At 31.1% G+C, this 21,462-nt stretch overlaps 2 protein-coding genes across 3 annotated transcripts; one reads left to right on the top strand and one right to left on the bottom strand.

Moving 5' to 3' along the window:
• Positions 1-1,281: 1,281 nt before the first annotated feature.
• LOC112513104 (monofunctional riboflavin biosynthesis protein RIBA 3, chloroplastic) lies at positions 1,282-5,287 on the top strand. Of its 2 annotated transcripts, XM_025119246.1 has the most exons (6): positions 1,282-1,722; positions 1,866-2,084; positions 2,530-2,852; positions 3,279-3,408; positions 3,602-3,898; positions 3,966-5,287. In XM_025119246.1, the coding sequence occupies exons 1-6, from the start codon at positions 1,369-1,371 to the stop codon at positions 4,206-4,208; spliced, it is 1,566 nt and encodes a 521-aa protein (XP_024975014.1). In that variant the 5' UTR covers positions 1,282-1,368; the 3' UTR covers positions 4,209-5,287. The 2 variants fall into 2 exon arrangements, with proteins under 2 accessions (XP_024975014.1, XP_024975015.1); XM_025119247.1 differs by lacking the exon at positions 1,866-2,084 and having other exon boundaries at positions 1,315-1,722.
• Positions 5,288-6,118: 831 nt separating this feature from the next.
• Positions 6,119-8,593, bottom strand: LOC112513587. Its single transcript, XM_025119892.1, has 2 exons — positions 8,552-8,593; positions 6,119-7,155 (listed from the first exon to the last, which is right to left on the bottom strand). The coding sequence occupies exons 1-2, from the start codon at positions 8,585-8,587 to the stop codon at positions 6,217-6,219; spliced, it is 975 nt and encodes a 324-aa protein (XP_024975660.1). The 5' UTR covers positions 8,588-8,593; the 3' UTR covers positions 6,119-6,216.
• Positions 8,594-21,462: the final 12,869 nt, after the last annotated feature.

Below are 21,462 nucleotides of genomic sequence, written 5' to 3'. Positions count from 1 at the left end.
TAAAATAAATTTAATAATAATTATTTTTTTTGTTTGAAAAATCACTGACATAATATATTTTAATTTTTTTAAAATAAACTTTATCAAAAATCTTTTTTAAATGTAATTATTTTTTTGTAAATGTAAGTACTTTTTTACTATTTTACCACTTTATCGTTCAAAATATGAATGTTCATTGGGTTTTTTTTCCAGATTTTTTTTCCACTATTTTACCACTTTAACTAGTTGTATATGTCATAAGAATGTATCCAACATGTTTTATAAAAGTTCAAGAAGTTATTTAACATGTTTTGGATTGTTCAACGACTTATTTGTTACAAAAATTGTCCAATGACTTATTTAACATTTTTTGGAATGTCCAAGGACTTATTTAACATATTTTGAAATGTCCAAGAACTTATTTGTTCCAAAAAATTGTCCAAGGACTTATTTAACATGTTTTGGAATGTTCAAGGACTTATTTGTTCCAAAAAAAAGTTCAAGGACTTAATCATTCCAAACAAGAAAGTTCATTGGTTTTTATTGTACTTTTCCCTAAGATTATTGGTCTTTGCCTTAGCATTTACCGGATAAGATTCTTGGTCATTGACATATTCACCTCGTAAGATAATGTGACTTGGTAAATGTTTACCCGGATAAACGTTTCGTAAACGGCTCATTAGATATGTGTAGAAAATTATTCATTTGGCAAAGGAAGTGAACTTATCTATACTTATTACGTATATCATATTCAGTTAATTTTCTCAATTTACATATATATGTTCACAGTTACTGAATATATATATGAATGAGTTATATAAAGATATGAATAAATTGAAAATATGTGTATATGAAGAGCATACATGATAGTGTAATTATCTAACGTACTTATTAATAGAAATTCAACAATCATATCAAATCCAAGAAATAAAAGGGTATCGAGTTCATCGGGTTGGGTTGAGTTCAAATAATAGTAACCCAATACCTAAGGTTTGACAATTCATAACTCGATTAGACATCGAGTTGCTTCGATTTGAATTAATTCGTGTTGGATTAAGTTGGCTTGATCAAGTTAGTCGGGTTTTTGAACACCTCTACACAGAAGGGATTCATATTCATGTACAGGAAAACATCAAAATTACAAATAAAAAATAAAGAAAACCCGAAAATAAAATGTATATAATTAAATTTAATGGATAATAGAAAATATAGAAATGTATCACAAAAAACCAACGTAAACCATGTACGCTGTCCCGTATATTGGATAAACAAAACAGCAAACAAGCCACGTTAACAAATCACATCCACAACAAGAGGTGCTTCTTTCGCAACCATCACTCATCACCACCGACAGCAACCGCCACCGCCACCGCCGCCACTCTTCCCTTCATGGATTCCATCTTTTTTCACCACCCACTCTTCCCTCCATTTTCCACCACCACAAGACATCCTGCAGCCTACGTACCTCCCAAACCGCCACCAATTTCCAGCCACAACACACTTAATTTCACTTGTCGGACACTTGGGAACGGCGGGGGCGCTGACAACGGTTCTCTTTTGGGTGTCTCAGGTTCCGACGCCGGTGAACTCTTTCCGTCGCCTGAAACTTTCACGACGGTTGATGCTGAGATAACCCCTGAAACCGTTGATTTCTTTGTTAGTGATGCTGAGGGTGATCCAGATTGCCCTTCCGACGGCTTCTCCTCCGTCGAGGACGCTCTTGCCACTCTCCGGCTAGGGAAGGTTAGCGACCATCTTGATCACCATGATTACAATTTCCTTCTGATCTTTATAACCCAAACTCTAATACATGTTCCATCATTCAACCTGTTCATAAATTCAAAAAATCTAACTTTTTTATGGCTATTGATGCAAATCCTTACAAGTTTGTGATCGTTGTCGATGACGAAAACGGCGATATCGAAGGAAACTTTGTATTGGGAGCATCTTTTGCAACACCGGAAACCACTGCGTTTGTAATTCGGCATGGCTCCGGGATCATATCGGTCGGCATGACATCGAACGATCTCGAGAGATTAAATCTCCCTCTAATGTCGCCGGAAAACGAAACAAACTCTTTGGCTCCATCGTTCACCATCACCGTGGTATTGTTTCGTAACGATTTTAAAAGAAACTATATCAATTTCGTTTTTTTAAGTATATAATATTTTTTTTATTAACCTGGATATCTAACCCGTTATGCGAGCTGACTAATCCCAGAGCGATCACCTGCTTTGCAGATAGTCCAGAGTCACCGCATTTGAACCTCCATAACCACAAGAGAATTTTTATTTCTCCTTGGATTTAAACATGAGACCTCCTGGTACTTTTGACTTTTGGAACCAAGCTCAAACCAATCAGGCACCACCCTTGTGGTTAAGTATATAGTATTTATATGTATGATAAATGCTCGCTTACAATCATTACATTTATGTACTTGACCCCTAGACCTCCCGACGTAAGGAGGCTAGGATTTACCAGTAAGTCGGATACCACTAAGCCAATAACATTTATGAAATTACTCACAATCACACTCCGTTTCTTTCTAAGGATGCAATCGACACATCGACAGGAGTATCCGCCTCAGATAGAGCGAAAACGATTCTTGCTTTAGCTTCTCGTGATTCTGGGCCAAGAAGTTTTAGAAGGCCTGGCCATGTTTTTCCTCTAAAGTATCGAAACGGTGGGGTTCTAAGACGAGCTGGTCACACGGAGGCGTCCGTAGATCTGGTCAAACTTGCTGGTCTGGATCCAGTTTCCGTCCTTTCAACTATTGTCAATCCGGAGGATTGTTCTATCGCGCCATTGAACCGTTTAAGAAAACTAGCACTTGACCACAGTATCCCGCTAGTTTTGATAACCGATTTAATCAGGTAAGCTTCGATGCCAGTCTAGATCGCTTTTCTGGTTTGCTAGATTATTATTCTGGTTGGCTAGATTATGATTATAGTTTGCTAGATCATGAATCTAGTTGCTAATCTTTATTCCTGCTATTTGTTTGCTCACACTTTTGCACAATTCAGGGGTTTTTACGTTAACAAATGCTCTACTCTTTGCAGTAGAGGTCTGATCTGCGTGCATCTCACCCCTCCAAACCCTACTTTCGAGTGGGATTTATGGGGTCCATTTGTTATGTTTTATGTTTCTTAGTTTGCTAGATTACGATGCTGGTTTGCTAGATTATGATTCTAGGGTGCTAGAAACGTAAAAGGTGCAATACCCTCGATAGATAACGATTTTAGTTTCCATATACATGCTCAAAAATGTGCTTGTTGTAATCAGTTTTCGGGAAATTGCAGGTATAGAAGGAAGAGGGAAAGACTAGTCGAAAGAATCGCGGTTTCTAGGCTACCAACAAGATGGGGTTTATTCGAAGCTCATTGCTACCAATCAAAACTTGACGGAACCGAGCATATAGCCGTCGTCAAGGTACAACTCCACGCCTTTTTACCATAACCATTTGAAGACCTTGGGGTGTTTACGAAAACAGTCGCTCTACTCTTTGATCAAGAGGTCTTGCGTACATCTTACCCACCTTAGACCCCAACTTCGGGTACGATATACCAGCTTCTTTGGTTTTGTTATATCGAGACCTAATGGTTCGAATTTTCCTGGTGAATAGGGAGACATTGGGAACGGTCGCGATGTGTTAGTAAGGGTTCACTCTGAATGTTTAACCGGAGACATATTTGGGTCAGGTCGTTGCGATTGTGGCAACCAATTAGCGTTAGCGATGCAGATAATCGAGGAGGCTGGCAGAGGAGCTCTTATCTATCTTCGAGGACACGAAGGGAGAGGTATAGGATTAGGGCACAAATTACGTGCATATAACTTACAAGATCAAGGCCACGACACTGTAGAAGCCAATCTAGAGCTCGGTTTTGCTCCTGACGCACGCGAATACGGAATCGGTGCCCAGGTCAGTCTAATGCTCATTAAACCCTAAAAGTATCGCATAACGAATTAACAAGTGGTTTCTTTGGCAGATGCTACGAGATATCGGAGTTCAAACAATGCGTCTAATGACCAACAATCCAGCCAAGTTTACAGGACTCAAGGGCTACGGTTTAGCAATCGTTGGACGAGTTCCTGTATTGACTCCGATAACGGATGAAAATAGGAGGTACTTTGAAACTAAGCGAACAAAGATGGGTCATATATATGGGTCAGATATACCCGACTCTTTAGTTGGTCCAATCATCGATAAAAATGACACAACAGATGTGTGAAACTTACATCTGGTTCATTTTTACGGATGGTTGGACGAAATTATTTAAAATTGTTATATTGAGGTTTTAATAGCTCAAAATCTAATGTAATTATGATACAACAAAAATGACAAGAAAATTTATACACACCCATTGATGAAGACATGAAACTTGATGGTTAGCTTTTGTGTGTTTTCTTCTGGTTCAACATTTTATTGTCTCTATAATCACATATTTTTTACCATCTAAAGGCTAAAGCACAAAATTGGGTTATGGGACAGCCATCGATTTCTAAGTGTCTTAATAAACTGTTTTATATCTGCAAACGGTACTTCTAATACTGTATTTGAAGCAGTTGTTCGAATTCCTTTTTATAATCAATTCGATCCCCCCACAAACCATTCCGACCGGCGGTAAGAATTTCTTCGAATATGTCCTTGAAAACTCGGGGATTGACATTCCATCACTGTCATTATATAGACAAAAATAAAACATTACGTCTAAAGGTGTTGTAATAAGTTTATAGGACGTTTTTAGACGTCTTAACAAATCTTTTAGGATATATTAGAAGCGTCATATTAGCTAGTTTATAAGATACTTTTGAGGAATTGTCATAAAAACCAATTTTTACAAGTGTATTGTTGAAGGGCCTAATGCTTCCATGACTTTTTTTACTGTCAGCTTGAGACGTTTTTCTCGAAAAAGTTATGTATGTTACTTATGTGTTAGATTATGTTTTTATTTCTGATTTGGTTACATTTAGAACGTCTTATTTGTTTGCGTCATCAAATTTTTAATTATATGATTGCGGAAAGTTTTGACAAACGAAAGTTTATTGCACATTTCTTGTCGTTGTGAGGTGATATATCATTATATTTCTTCTAAATCGAGAACTTGAACTTAAGATATTATCATCCACAAACATGCAAATAATATTCAACATGAACATTAAAAAGTTTCTGTTAAGAATTCAAAAGTTTAGAATCGAGTAAAATAGCCATATATGGCAATTGCAACGGATCTATGTAAAACATTTGCGTTCTGTTTTTAAACGGATCCAATAGATATAATTAACAGATTTAGTTAAAAAACGAGTTGAACACGACATAAATCATTATTTAAAAAAATTATTTTCTTATTTTGATGATAGTTTTCACTAATAATATTAATATATTAGTTTTTATGAAAATTTTAAAAACCAGGAAGATAAGTATTGACGAGTTAATACAGCTTATTTTGACTGATAATAGAGATCTATCGATATCAACCAAATTCATTTTTAACGTCTTACTTGGCTCTTTTTATCCATTAGTCAAACAATTTGGAATCACTAGTTACATGTTCTTGATTTACGTCTCAACTTGAGTGAAATCTACCGGTTCAAGTTAGCCCTCAATTAAATCTTGAATTATTAAATGACATTATTTATTCATTTTTTTAAATAATATTTAGTGTTGATAGACAAACCTTTTTAAAATTACTAAAAGGGTACTCGTGCAATGCATCGAGACACATTTCAATTTCAATGTTTCATTTTATTTTTTTATCTATGTCGATATTATACGATTTTATGTGCTTTTGGGAAAACAATAATGTTTTTATTTTTGAATAAAATATAAATTTGAAAATATCATATATAAAATTTGCAAAAAATATATCAATATTAGTATCAAATTAACTATTTAAAAATTCTTATTTGTGTAATTTTTTTTAATTCAAAATTTTTATTATAATTTAATTTAACGTAACAAAGTAACTTAATTTAGGTTTAATAATATATTTTTTAATAAACATAATAATTAAGTATTCTGTTAGAATTCAATAATTATCCCAATTATATTTTAAAATAAGATGTTTATCTTTTATTTGATTATGTTGATATGAGATTTACATAATTAGAAATAAGCATAAAACCATTGTCATGAAAATCAAAATAAAAATCCCAAAAACAAGATATCCACCGTTAACCATATACACCCATTATATATCAGAAATCTTTACAAAAAAAACAAAAATAAAATCTGGGATCTTAATGTAACCTTTGCCTCTTTCCAATTGTCCCTAAATTACTACCACCAGGACAAGCTGAAACCATCCTCCCTTGACTATTGCTACCAAAATTAACATCACCAAAACTCAAACAACCACCACCGCCGCCGCCACCGCCGCCACCGGCCGCCATCATCTGAGAAGAACTCCCGCAGCCCATTTCTACATAGGGTTGTGGTTGTTTAAATACCATTGTTGGTGATCTAACCAAGCAATTTGAGCCACTCATGGTCTGTTTCTGGGCTACACTGATTTGATCCATCGCAGCTGTCATCGGTGGAATGTTGAACGCCTGAAGTGGCGGCGGATTCCGCCACCTGGGAAGCGGGCCCGCCACCAACAACGTTTGCAGAAGTGGGCCTGCTTCCATTACTGCTTGGAGTAAGTTTCCCTTTTGTGGCAAGTTCTTACCTTTTATCATACCCTCCATCACCAAAGTAGCCTGATCCACTTTTGGTGATAATACGCCATTCTGATGGTAATCTTGAACAAAAGGGGTTTCAAGATTGATGTTGGAAAACTCAGGAGACGAAATGGGATCGAAAAGCGAGTCAACGGGCGACGAGCTATGATTATAGGCATCAGAAAGACTGTTTGATTCAGTGATACTCGAATTCGCTTTAGCAGGCATCAATGGATTCCCTTGATGAATTTGTTGAAGTTGATCGTTCGTGAAACAATTAGGAATCGATGGGTTCGTGGGGTTGAAGAATTGTTGGTCATTTGTGGGCACAATCTTGATGAGTAGCTTTTGAAGTTGATCTTTTGCTTCATCTCTTTCTTGGCAAGCTAGCTTTAGAAGTTGTAATAATTGTTTCGTCGATTCCATATTTCTTTTCATTTCTTCATCTGTTTCCGCCTTCACTGCTTCTAGTTCAAGTGTTGTGTACAAAAGCTTCTGCTTGAGTTCATCAATGTTCTGCAATTTCAAGAAACTGAATCAGTTAAAAACCAACACTATTAACTTCCAAATTGTATTCATGATGGTGAAAATTTGTGATAATTTGCAGAGCCATAAAGGAGGTTTCAGGAGAAACCCCTGTAACGGAGGCTAGACGGGCACAAATGATCCCATATTGTTGAAAAGGGTATACAAAAGGCTCTGAAACCATGTCGAAACATGTGAAATCCCCAGACCGCCCTCCAAAAAAGAACCCTTTTGGGGAGAAAGGGGTTCATATGTCGAGGGTAAATGTGTCTAGTCTAGCAGACGTGGGAATCCAACAAGATTAGATTCCAAGACTGTTTAGACCATCTAAAGGCATACGAAATACCATTCAAGAAAGTTTGAAATCCATAAAAAAGTGACATTTAAACGTTAAATGGGACCGAAAAATAGATCTCTAGATCCCTTAAAACACCAAAAGGCAGACCAGATACTGATCAAATAACGATCTTGATGGGGGTAAAAATGACATTTACTATTAAAATATGCAATATTGTTCAATGATAAGAAATGGTTAAGAGAAATCAACATCAAGAAAGACTTGAATTGGCAAAAAGACTTGCAATATGAACAGTTTTAATTGATTGCAAACGTAAGAATCTTCCACAAGCAAAGAAAAAGAAACAGAAAAGTTGGGTTTCATAATCAAAAGGCCCACAAAATTACTCAAATTCAAAAGAGGAAAAATGATGATTGAATTCTAATACATTTCTAACATCCACAGAGTAATTACTGCATGAGTGGTAGCAAGAACATGCAAAATCCCCATTACAGACATTAACATACACAGAATTCATTCATTAATGAATAGCACAAAAACACAAACGACATGAATGGGACCAAAAAGTCCAAATGGATCTCAACATTGAGAATTGAGAACTTCAAGAAGAATTTCAAGAAACATTATCCCTTTTCTTTTCTGCAAAATGGTTTCAAATGGGATCTAAAGAACACCCATGATCAAAATCTTGAATTGACCATAATTTCACTTCAAAATTGAGCCAAGAAATGCAATTTCTTGAAAAATTAGCAAAACCCCAGAAAAGAAAACTTGGATTCTGAATTCAAAATGATCTCAATCAGAATCTGAAGAACAGATTGTGGGTAGACATTGGACACGACCAAATCTTGAAAACCCATTGACAGAAACCCTTTATTGACTTAAAAGTTGAATTGAAGTTAGCAAGAAATGCAAGTAATTGACAAACTGGCAAAACCCCAGATGAGAATAGTTGGATTTAGAGCTCAATTTGTAGTCACAGAAGTTGGCAAGCACTCAACAATGGCGGAAAACGGATCTTCATCGCCAAAATCAGAGGGTAAAAAACCCAAGAATTCAACTGGAAACAAAGAATGAATCATAACCCACCTCCTGATAACTCCATAAAGATGCAAATTCCTCCATTCTTTCTGTTTCTTCCGTGTTGATTGTGGGAAAAGAAAGCAAAATCTTGTGGGGGGGAGTTTAGAGAGAGAAGGGTGTGGCGTCTTTTATAGAACAGAACTCTCAAATGCAAAGACAAGACAAGGGCAGAAATGAATTTAAAATAATAATAATAAAATTCGGTGGATTTTTTTTTTGAAAATTATATTAGAAAATTGGTTCCATTTTTTAGGGGTAATTGTCTGTTGCTAAAATAATCTCTCAAGCAGTTGTTATCAACCATAAATACGCGGTTTAAATTTTACATTTTAACAAAGGTAAGTTGCCTTTAATAAACCCTACTCAATAAACAACAATTTTCAACTTTTTATTTTTTTTAAATAATTTTTCATAAAATTAATTATAGTTTTAAAAAGGAAAAGTCTAAAAAAAACCCACAATTTTTTTTGGAACGGTTTAGTTCTAAACTATTTTTTTAAATAAAAAACCATTAAATATTTTAATTTTGAATGATTAAGTTATTTAACAATTTTTTTGAATGAAAAAACTAATTAAACTTTCACATGTTGAATGATTAAAATTCTGATTTTTTTTAAATAAATAAACCATCGAATTTTTACTAATCGGTGAATGTAATTTTTTTGCGATAGAAAATGTTGGTAACCAATTTTTATAAGTGTGATATTTTTTCTCAAATGTTTAGGGATTTAACCAATCAAAATAAAAACGATTATGGTTTTTTTATTTAAAAGAGAAAGTTAAATGATTTTTTCATTTAAAAAAAAAATAGTTCATGAGACTTAATCATTTAAAATAAGAAAGTTTAATCGTTTTTTATTTAAAAAAATAATTTATGAACTTAATCATTTAAAATGAGATAATTCGTTGAGTTTTTTTGAATTTATTGTATATCTTATTTATGTCAGAATCAGATACAATTATACATTAAAATATAAAAATTAAGGTAACGTTTGTTTTTTAAGAGGTGCTGAAGTCTTAAGTCTTATTTCACTTTTGATTAATAAGCAATGGTGCTGCAATCTTAAATTTGAATCAATAAGACTGTTTGTTTCTGTAAACTGATAATGTATGAATTCGTTTAAATTGTCTATTTTACCCATTAGAAAACTATAATGTTAAATTTATACACTTTCACATATTTATTCATCATTATTACGGAATTTAAATCTAAATTATATAATTAACATTCATTTAAACAAAACTATGTCATTAACGGTATTCAATACATTTAAATCCTATTAAAATACATCAATTGAGACAAATGAGGATCATTGAAAGAAATGATCGATTAAGCTTAATCGATTGAAAACATCATTGCCAAGAATTTAGAGAACAATAAGAAACTGATTTACCTCTTATTAGATAAAAGGTGAACAGGACATAAGTGTTTATAAAAAATGGAAAAACAAACAGTCTGAATGATCTTGTTACTTAACTAATCAGACATGAAATGCTAATAAGAGTTTTTTTTGAAAAAACAAACAAGATCTAAATCTTAATATTGATGTGTATAATTAAATCTTGATAATATATATAAGGGGTGTATTCATAAGATTTTTTTTTATTTAAAATGATTTTTAAATTATTATTTATTTATTTTTTGCGTTTTAATTTGGTTGTTATTATTTAATTTTTTTAATCAATTAAAATGTTGAGAACCGAGTAGCAAGGGGCAGAAGAACCTGTGAGAATGTCTTAGAGTGGGTGGCGGGGTCCTCTATGGCATTTCCATTGATGACATGGCAGGATGTTATTGGATGCACGTAGCTATAAATACAAAGAAACCGTCTTAGTGAAATCAAACATCAAATGATTTTCATAAAGTCACATGTAATTTTTGTAGTTTTTTCACTGCAATCCAAAATTTATTATATTATTAAAATATTTAATGTTTTAAATAAAATATTTTTTTATTTGAGAATATATAATTTCTAGAACTCTAACCAGTGAAAATACGCAGAAAAATCATTTCTCTCTCTCTCTCTCGCGTAAACAATCGTTTTTAGAAGATGAGAAATTCTATCATTTATTTTCTATTAGAAAATAATTAAATTTTTTATAAAATCACATATTCATTAAATTAATTGGATAATTAAAATTTAGTTATATTGGTTGTAATTTAAAATGTTGTATAATAATTTACCTCTCCCTCTAATGAAATATTTATTTTAGACAATAATTTAATTTTAGACAATAATTATGTCTGCATATCAAACGCTACCTAATGAAATATTTATTTTAGACAATAATTTAATTTACAATTTAATTATAAAATACAAATTTAGATTGGTTTGAAGGAAATAGTTCGAGTTAAATAGCATCATAATACGATTGTTAAGTTAATGTAAAAATAAAAAAAAATATTGCGATCATAATTTATAAATTTAATAAATATAATGTTATTATTGAAAATTCCTACAATGAAATCTAGAAAAAAAAAAACATATACTTACAAAAATTACTTTAGTTGCAAAAAATGGTGTTATCCAGTGGTGAGAACTGAGAAACTACACCTTGCACTAAATTCTACATCAACAGATGCTTTCATCCCGGTGACATGTTATTTTTCGTAGGTCAAAACCAACGAGCCAAAAATGTTAGCGTATTGCGTTTTTTGCATAAAGACAGAAGGTATATTTAAAATGTGGTTTACTGGTAGTTAAAATAACGTACATGTAAAATGTAACACGGATATCTGATGAATTATATTTGTTTTCAGATGTTTTGCAATATACTTACTGTATATTCATCATGTTTTTAACATTTATATTACACATAGAATAGTATCTAATAACCAGTACCCAAGTCAAAGAGCCTAAAACTAGCTTGTAAAATTCAACAAAATAAAATGTTCGAATTTATTTTGATATGAGTAATTATTTAAAGAAGAAAGACCAAAAAAATATCCAACGGACTCTTCAATTGATCGATTAAATTCTCGATTTATTTTTTGAACAAATAAACCCTTAGATTTTCTTAATTTAATTAAATAGATCATTTTCATCGGCAAACTCAAATTTAAAAAAGAAAAATTAAATTACTTGCCCCTTAGAAACAGAAATACGTTCTCCACAACCTTAGCTAGTCGTTGAATCACACTCTTGTCATCCGTCCTGCTACTCCGTCAATGTTGCGTCGTCACCACTGGTTTTTGTCCCGTCCCTTACTGCTCCTGCTTCTCATTCCCTTGCCTGTGCATCTTATTACAAGCTACGATGATCATCCAGAACAAAAACACAAAAACGAAACCCTAATTTCCAACTCTCACTTTCAATCCCTCGATTGTTCTTGAAGCTTCAACGAACTCCCTTTCTTGTCTTCTTAATATCGTGTTGAATCTCAAGTTTAGACGGAAATTTGTCATATGTACAACGGAGATGCATATCAGTATGTCAGTTGCCCTTTCTTGTTGATGCTATTGAACAAATGAGTTTTATGCGTTGTTTTTTCTACTGGTGTTGGTTCAAATAAGGTTTGTATCTGTGGTGAAATTCCTATATGCATTGTTTTAAGAATGTCTTTAACAGATTTTTAAAATTTTTTATTATAATCAAAATTCGAATGATTTTCCAAAAAAATTACACGTAATTTCAACAGCTTTCTATTATAAACATTACAAATTTATTAATTAAAATATTCAATATCTTTTATAAAATCTTATTTTTCTTTACTAAACATTTAATTTCAAGAATTCTAATCGATGAAAATAACGTAAAAAATCATTTTATCTCTCGTAAGCAATTATTTTTAAGTAGTTCGTCAAACTTGCGGAATTTTACTATTCGTTTCCTACTTTATTTTATTTTACTTCAAATTTTATATTTAGTTGTAAAAATGGCGTTAGAAAAACTACGATTTACACTAGATTTTATATCAAAGTTGGATAATTGTTAGTCAACACGTACTTTCATTCCGTTAACATGTTATTTTTTCTAGGTCAAAACAAACAAGCTAAAACTATTGCCAGATTGCATTTTTTGCATTAAAACCGAAAACATGTTTAAAGTGTGGTTTAGTATTTGCTTACATGAAAAATGTAACACAAATATTCGATGAGTCTTGAATATGTTTTCAGATGTTTTGCAATTTACTTATCATATATTCATCATGTTTTTAACATTTTTATATTAGAAAAAGAATAACATTTAATAAATATTGATAAGATACCGAACTCAAACAACCCTAAAAACTAACTCACTGTAACACCCTTAATTTTGAAGCTTTCATTTAGTGTCTATTTGCGACTGTTTGGTATTCAAGATGGTAAGGGAATAAGGTTTTTATATAATTATCAAACTAAAAGAGTTGGGGAGAGAATCAGATGTGAAAAATGAAGAAATGGCGCGAAATAAAGGTCCACGCGACCTGGCGTGTGACTTAGGTCACAGCCAGAGTCGTGCAACTCACTAGAACACACCCACACACCCTGGGGGATCGGTTGACTAACCACGCGACTTAAGTCGAGGGCTAGATCGCGGGATTGACCTGATGAGTTTTAAATGTTCGATGTTTAGGGTTTTGTCTCATTTTTCTCCCTCTCTAGTATACAAAAAAACTATCAACCCACGAAACCCATCTGACCCAACCCTAACAACCCAATTAAACGCAACCCTCCAACCCGCTAATTAGAGAGGGTTGAATTTGAGTTAGCCTAACTCAACCTAACACAACCTGTCGCTAACGTGTATTATTTCGATAAAATTATATTTATATACATTTTATATTTACATCCATTACAATCGACAAACCAAATACATATACATATATTAGTCTAACTTGCAGCCTAAAGCCCAAAATTAATCCAACTAATTAGTCGGGCGCTCTACGAGCTATATAGTATATCAAACATTAAACAGTGATCCATGTTCTGTCATGTCCACTATACCAAACTGCCTACAAGAACCATCTCTAATAATACTTCCTACAAAAGAAAATGTTTTTACTGATAAGAACCTTTCAATGAAAATGCTCTAATTATTAACGATATAAAAGTTCATTAATTCCTTATTTCTACAGTTTTCCTGATTTAAATATTATAAATTTATACTATATTATAAAGTATTTGACAAAAACTTTTAAAAACAATATTTTATGCATAAAGTATTGTTTACTGATGCATATTACTTAAAATTTGATTGTATGTAAGTATAATTTATTAAAGCTTTATGTTTGAATTGATATAACTAACTGCAATTAAACATAATCAAATACATGATAAACATCATTTTAAATATAAAAAATCTAAAATATAATTAAAATAATCATTGAGTTTTAACAGAATACTTAATTATTTTTTTTTAAAAATATTTTATTAAATCAAAAATAAATTAGTCTGTTTTTAAAATTCAATTAAATTATAATAAATAATTGAATTAAAGAAATTACACAGAAAATAAACTTTTAAATAGTTAATTTGATACTAATATCGCTTATTTTTATCAAAATTTTACGATATCTTCAAATTTATATTTCATTCAACAACACCATATAAAATTGTATTATAATATTGATAGACTCGAAATATAAAACAAAACGTTAAAATCAAGATGTATCTTAATCCATTCTTCTAATTATAATAATATGTATACGTATATATACATACACCCTACAAGAGGTGCTGGAACGGCGATTCGGCGTCGTTGACGCTATCTTATTCATTAATTACTTTAGGATGATATTTTAATTAAATAATTATTATATTTGTAATATATTCAGTATTTTTCTTCATTAATTAATTTAATAATCCAAATAAACATGAAACCGTGTGCCAGTTGGGAAAAAGGTCCGGATAAAAAAATAATTAATTAATTAAAAAATAGGTAGCTACATTTGAAAGGAATTTATATATTTATGGTAAATAAGTCAAACCCTTAAGTATGGTTTATTTCAGTTTTCTTGGGCAGTTCACAATATCACCTTTCTAAATATATTTATTAAAATCATCACAAAAAAAAAAGTCATAATCCCACGTTTAAGCAACAATATTCTCGACTTTAAATTAGATATTAAAACGTTTATTGAATTTAGATCGATTTGATTATATGATGATTTTAATTTTGTATAAGTCAAATTATTTTGTTGTTTTTTGAAGGGCAACAAAATCTGTAAAGTCTCCAACAGCATCACAAAACAACAACGCTGTGAAATCTGTAAGGAACAGACCAAACAAGAAAGAAAAAGAAAAACCAGTGATAATAAAACTAGCCCTGCTTCGCAACAAGATCCTCATTAAAGTAGAAAAAAGGTGTTGGAGACTCGAACGAACAAGAAGGTGATGTCCAGAAGCACCAACTTGAGAGAGCACGACACCTCTACAAGAGTGAGGATGGAGAGCCCATATGAATCATCGCTGAGGAGCACAACACCAATATGTTGAAGAAAGTTGAAAGTTCTTTTGTTACAGTATTTTCTTGAAATTGAGTTTAATTGATTTTTTTACTACAATACAATTGTTGTAACACCATAGTAAACTTATCGCCAAGTTACATTATTATCGATTTTTTCAATCATTAAAAAGGATAGGATCATTATCATCAGGTTTCCATAAAAAAATTACCCGAGTTAAATTATCTTAAACATATTTTTTTAAATGGAGATTCTAGAAATTTTTTATTCCAACAGATTCTCCAATATAGAGAAAATAGCAGAAAGATGATGAAATTCTTCAAAAACAATTGCTTAGGAAAAAGAATTGGTTTTTATTCTTCATATCAATGAAAATAATTAAAATTAAATGTTTAAAAGAGAGAATAATAATTTTATGAATTGTATTGAATATTTTAATTAATCTTTAAATCCAAAATGTACAAGCCGTTGAGAATGAACCTAAATTTCTTTTGAAGATTTTTGACTCTACGGTGGCGTTTGGTTCGCGTAATGTATTTGGGTGAAATAGAATTTGTTAGAGAAATCTAACTTTGAAAGAATTGGAATGAAATGTTGTTAGATTTGACCATCTGTTTGGTTGACAGACATTGAAATGGAATCTGTTAAGAAATTGGAATATGTGTGTTTGGTTCATAGAATGTAGCTTTGGAATTGGAATGAAATATTGATAAATGACCAAAATACCCTTTTCTGAAAATTATAATTTTTTTAAAACTAAAAATACTTTAATAAAATAAATTTTTAATATGTAAAACAATATAAAATACACAATAAGTATAACCATAAGCCAAACGATATTACTGAATCAACGGTGGTCGACGATGGTTCAGATTGGCGGTGGTCAGTGGTGGTTTAGATTGGTGGTGGTCTGCAGTTGTTCATATGGCAGTGGTCGTTAGTGGTACAGATCGATGATGGTCCACAATGGTTCAGATGGAGGTGGTAAGTGGTGGTTTAGATGGACGGTGGTTTAGATTGGTGGTAGCGACGGTGGTTTAAATCGTTGGTGGTCGGTGGTGTCCGGCGGTGATTCAGGTCGGTGGTAGTCGTCGGTAGTCGGCAGTGGTTCAGATCGGTGGTGGTCTATGGTGCTTCAGGTGGCGGTGGTCGGAGGTAGTTCAGATCGACGATGAATCAGATTAGTGGTTGTTTAGATCGATGATGGTCGGAACTGGTTCAGATCGATGGTGGTCCGTGGTGGTTCAGATGACGATAATTGACAGTGGTCAGATCGGTGGTGGTTGGCGGTGGTTCAGACCAGTGGTGGTTGGCGGTGATTCAGATCGACGGTGGTCGACGATGGTCATATTGGGTTTTATAAGAATAGATATATTGGGTTAAGGACATGTGATATAATGAAAATATAGAATTTCATTCAATCAAAATATCATATAGTTGTTAACGAATGCTAAATTCTTTTTTTTTTTTGGAATTTGTATGATTTTGAAGATTCCTTTCATAAAAAAAAATGAACCAAACAAAGGAATGAAATTTGATAAATGAAATTCAACATTCAAATTCTATCATATTTCTTCAGATACTACGAACCAAACGTCCCTTAAGTTTTCCATTTTGAAGAATATGTTAGTGATGCTCTTACAAAGCAAAATCTTTTTATCCGCCATCAATATATCAAAATTCCATGAAAAAGCCAAAAAGTCATAGTAGAGTAAAAGTAATGCGAAACCGCAAATCTTCCAATGAAGCAAAAAAAAACGTGTTCGTAAAAAAAGTTACAACCTTTCGGCTATCGACATGAATATCGGGTCCAAACGTGACCATTTATCCTCCAATTTTTTCTTATTACAAATTTGTTTTCTTAAAAAAAAAAGGATAAGTTCGTGATGAGAAAGAATCTTAACAAAAAAGGGGATCAAATTTAAGAAGCAATAAAATAGAAACCCTTCACATTCTAGTTTTGCAACACCACATCATCCCCATAAAACAATTCAAAAATAAATTACAAATTTAAAATGTAATTAGAAAACAAAAATTTATACCCTGACACGCCGTTCACGAATAAAATAAATATCTAAATGTTTTTTCAAATAATATTTTATTAAATATGTAGTAAAAATAATAATTTTTATTAAATATATTAAATATTTTACTTATATAGTAAAAGTTAAAATTAATAAAATAAAATATTTGTCGAAGTTATATTGAATATTTTATTAATATAGCTTTAAAAAAACTCTAACATGTATTATATTTCATTAATATGTTATATTGATGTACATTACTTAAAATTTAATATTACAAGTAAATTGTGTATAAGTACAACTTATTAAAGTTTCATATTTGAATTCGTGTAACTAACTGCAGATAAACATAATCAAATATATTGGATAAACATCTTATTTTAAACAAAATCAAATATATTAGATAAACATCTCATTTTAAACATAAAAAATCTAAAATATAATTAGGATAATCATTGAGTTCTAACAGAATACTTAATTATTATCTTTATAAAAAATTATATTATTAAACCTAAATTAAATTTCTTTGTTACTAAACCTAAATTAAATTATAATTAAAAAAATTGAATTAAGAAAATTACACCGAAACACAAGAACTTTAAAAAGAGTAATTTGATACTGATATTGATATATATATATATATATATATATTAAAATTTTATGATATTTTCAAATTTATATTTTATTCAAAAATAAAAACACTATCGCTTTCTCAAAACCACATAAACCGTATAAAAGAATAAAACGAAACACTAAAATTAAAATGTATCTCGATGCATTGCATGAGTACCCTTCTAGTATATTTAAATATTTAAACTAAAATACATTATATAAAATAAAAATGAAATACAAATACTTTAAACTCTATACATTCTCAAATGTAAATTAGATACGAAGCTGTCACATCTGAATTTTTGATGTATGAGAATAAATGTTATTACATAAAATAAAATAAAACCTAAACCAATATATATTTTAATTAATTAATTAATATTATTTAATAATAGCCGTCCATATAATGTAATTAATATTTATTGGGTTTGATAAAAAGACAAAAAATAGAAATATTAAAATCCATCCCTTTAAAAAGACAAAGTTGCTGGATTTGTTTAGAAAGCTGGGTTTTCTCATACATTGTATTTAGTAGCTTTTTTTATTATTTAATGTATTTGATTAAATAAATAAAGAATAAAATAGAAAATATTATGCTTCCCATCCTAGGTTGTCTTTATAAGTTGACCCTAGCCAATATTTTTCTCTCCTCATGCAACCTTCAAAATACATACCAAACTTAATTGTAATCAGAATCTTTTGCAAGCTTAATCATTGGTATGAATTGTATAAATCGGTCTTAATCGTTTATCTAGTCTGATAAATATCTAGTTTAATGAATATCTCGATTGTTTCTTAATATTTATGATTCTTAATCGTTCATCAGTCTTTATATTAAAAGTGTTCTAAAAAACTTATTACGACGTCAAAAAACGTCATATAAACTTATTACAACATCTTTAGATAGGATGTTTTATTTTTTTGGTCCTATAAAATAAGTCTTATAAGGAGGTCTATTAGGACGTTTAGAAATTGGGAGTGTTCTATAAACCCGATCTTTTTGTAGTGCAATTAATATTTCTGAGCATAATTGATTGGAAAGATTAGGCGATTAGGTTTCATACAAAGCGGATTATGTTTCATGGTTAAATAACCTAATCACAGAGAATGGATCCACAGTGTTGCGTAATTTGTTCAATTTGTCATTTTGAAGATCTTAGTACAATTTTTAATTTATTTTTTGTGAATAAATGACTCAATAACTGTTGACGTCAACTAACTGTCATTTTGTTTTTGAGTTATGGCACGCTATGCTTATATATTTCGATAGGAATCATTTCCATCAGTCGATAACAACCTTCTAATGAATTATTATTGTTACAAAATAATAAAAATGAAAATATATTCCAGAGAACATGGTTTTGAAGATTGTTTTTTTAATTAAGTGTTACGTCAATTTTATAAGATGTGGGTTCACAATATCTTTTAGATATGGACATGTACTAATTTTTTTTTATCGTAGGTTCATGCATTTTGGAGGTTTTTATGAGAAATATATCTGATTCATTTTTTAGAAGAACAAATTAAATTAAAAAAACTACAAGTGTTTTGTTATAAAAGTTAAGAATGTTTGTTTTTTGTTCGTCATATTTTTATTATTTTATTTTATAACGTCTTCAAGTTCTCACTTAATATAAAAGTGTAATGATCATAATTTTTCATCAGGGTTTTATTTTATTTTATGATTTTTAATACTTTGACGTTTTATAAGTTAGTTAAATGAATCAAATGCTTGTTTCTCTTTACTGATACTTATGTTTTCTTGCGGTGACAGTATGATCATATATAAGCTAAGAAAAACAAGGGCCAATTTAACCAAATTTTGTGCAAATGAACCTCATTACATAGGCATCTCGTCCTGCATTGATAAAATACTGAAGTTTTTTTTTGGTAGCTGTAGATTTTCGGATCAGCTTGCAAGCACCTCGATTAATTAATCTCACTTCCGGAAGTGAGTGACAGCCAAACAATCGTCCATTGGTCCTAAGATGCCTTGAATTCATGAACTCTAAGGAGCAAACTCACGATCTTATCAGTTGGATTACATATCAGGATTATAATATATTGGAAATGCAAACTTCTAATAAGTCGCAGGTTTCGAGTTACTGATAGATTTCTATCATGATTTCAAAATGATCAGTGACCTTATCAAGTCAACATTTTATTTAGAATTTCGAACGTCAAAGACGACACCGTTTGATATTTTGATAAGCATCGTTTTCTAAAATCAAATGCATTTAATAAAAATCAAAATACACATGCACACATCTTTGAAAATACTTGTGTTAATTAATAAAACAATATACCGGAAAATATGCCTTCTTATGGCAGAATTCATACTCTGCCCCGCCTTAAAATGTGATAGTACTTGCTCGCTCCCTATTTCTGGATTTTATTTGGAGTAGAATTATCCCCAATTATACATTTTCCCTTCCATGAGCCTTTTCTTCTTTTAGAATTAATTGTTGCAACATGGGCAACGTCGGGTTTCTCAACTTCCGAACATTCTTTTTAAATACAAGTGGCAACCAATTCACTTATTTGCATAATCTACTTGATCTTGAAAGGACCAAATTGCATAGCCAGCCATGTCATGATAAAATGAACCCGAAAACCTTCATCAATTTCTATGTCCATGTCCATGTGTTTTAGCTTATTCGTCATGTCGTTCATAATCATTATGTGCTCAAGTACACCATCAATTCCATCATATTTAGTTGACAACATTTAAGGATCAAGGAACTTGTCGAAGTCCCTTTAAACTGTTCCTCACTTCCTCTATAGAGTTCAAGTGTTTCTTTGTATTCTTGGAGTGAAGAATGGCGCCACTAATGGAAACAAATATGGAATTGTTAACCATCATAAAGGATATATGATTAGAACGCTCCCGCTATTTCTATTTTGTTATATTATTATCATTAAAAGTTGTCAAAAGATCATTATGTAGTGCATGATCAAGTTCCATAACTCTAGAGTTTCACTTGATCTCTCCATATTGCGAAATTAGTATAAGGGGCTGTTTGACAACTGCTAAACGGTTTGATACGGAATGATTAAGTGGTCAGAATGATTAAGAGGATCTTATGATATAATGCAACATGAAATATAATTGTTTGGTAATTGTTTAGGATGAAATTAGGGCACTGAATGATTAAGGGAGACCCAAGATACAAAATCATTCAGAAGGGTTTTAGAACCATAGAAGATTCTTTTACCAAACACGATTTATCTTTTATTGATTCAGCACTTGCCTCTTAATGGAACTTTAAGGGTCCAATTCCTAATAAATAACCAAAGTTTGAAGATAAGGTAACATGGTACGATAAAACTAAGTAAATTAATGGAATATATGTGTAACATGAAGCATACATAAAAATCTATTGCTGAAACCAAAATAATAGGTTTATAAGATATGTCATCAACATCCCGTTGGTTTAGTTGACAACCAAACTATTAAATATCCTCGATTACGCTACACATGCACATATATCACATATCATTTTTTTTAGTATAAACGTAATAAATATACTGTTTGTTTATCTCTTAATAGTTTTATTAAGAGACAACATCTGAATAGTTAAGAGGTGGTTCTTGTTTGGTAAAAAAAAAAAATCAGCCTCTTAATGGTTTTGTATCTTGGGCCTCCCTTAACCATTCAGCACCCTGATTCCATTGTAAACAATTATATTTCATTTTGCACTATAACATAAAAGCCTCTTAATTATTTTGCACCAAACCATTCTACAACTTACAAACTACCTCCAAGTTATGCTAATACTTCATTATTTAATTATGCTCGAGACAAACCATTATAATACGATATATATATATATATATATATATATATATATATATAGTAATTTAAAACAACCATTCATTGGGGTTTTAAATCAA

Source organism: Cynara cardunculus, assembly GCF_001531365.2.
Source record: "Cynara cardunculus var. scolymus isolate 2C chromosome LG 5, CcrdV1, whole genome shotgun sequence".
NCBI lineage: Eukaryota > Viridiplantae > Streptophyta > Magnoliopsida > Asterales > Asteraceae > Cynara > Cynara cardunculus.
Note: the sequence above shows the minus strand (reverse complement) of the source record. Positions and strands in the feature narration are given on the sequence as shown.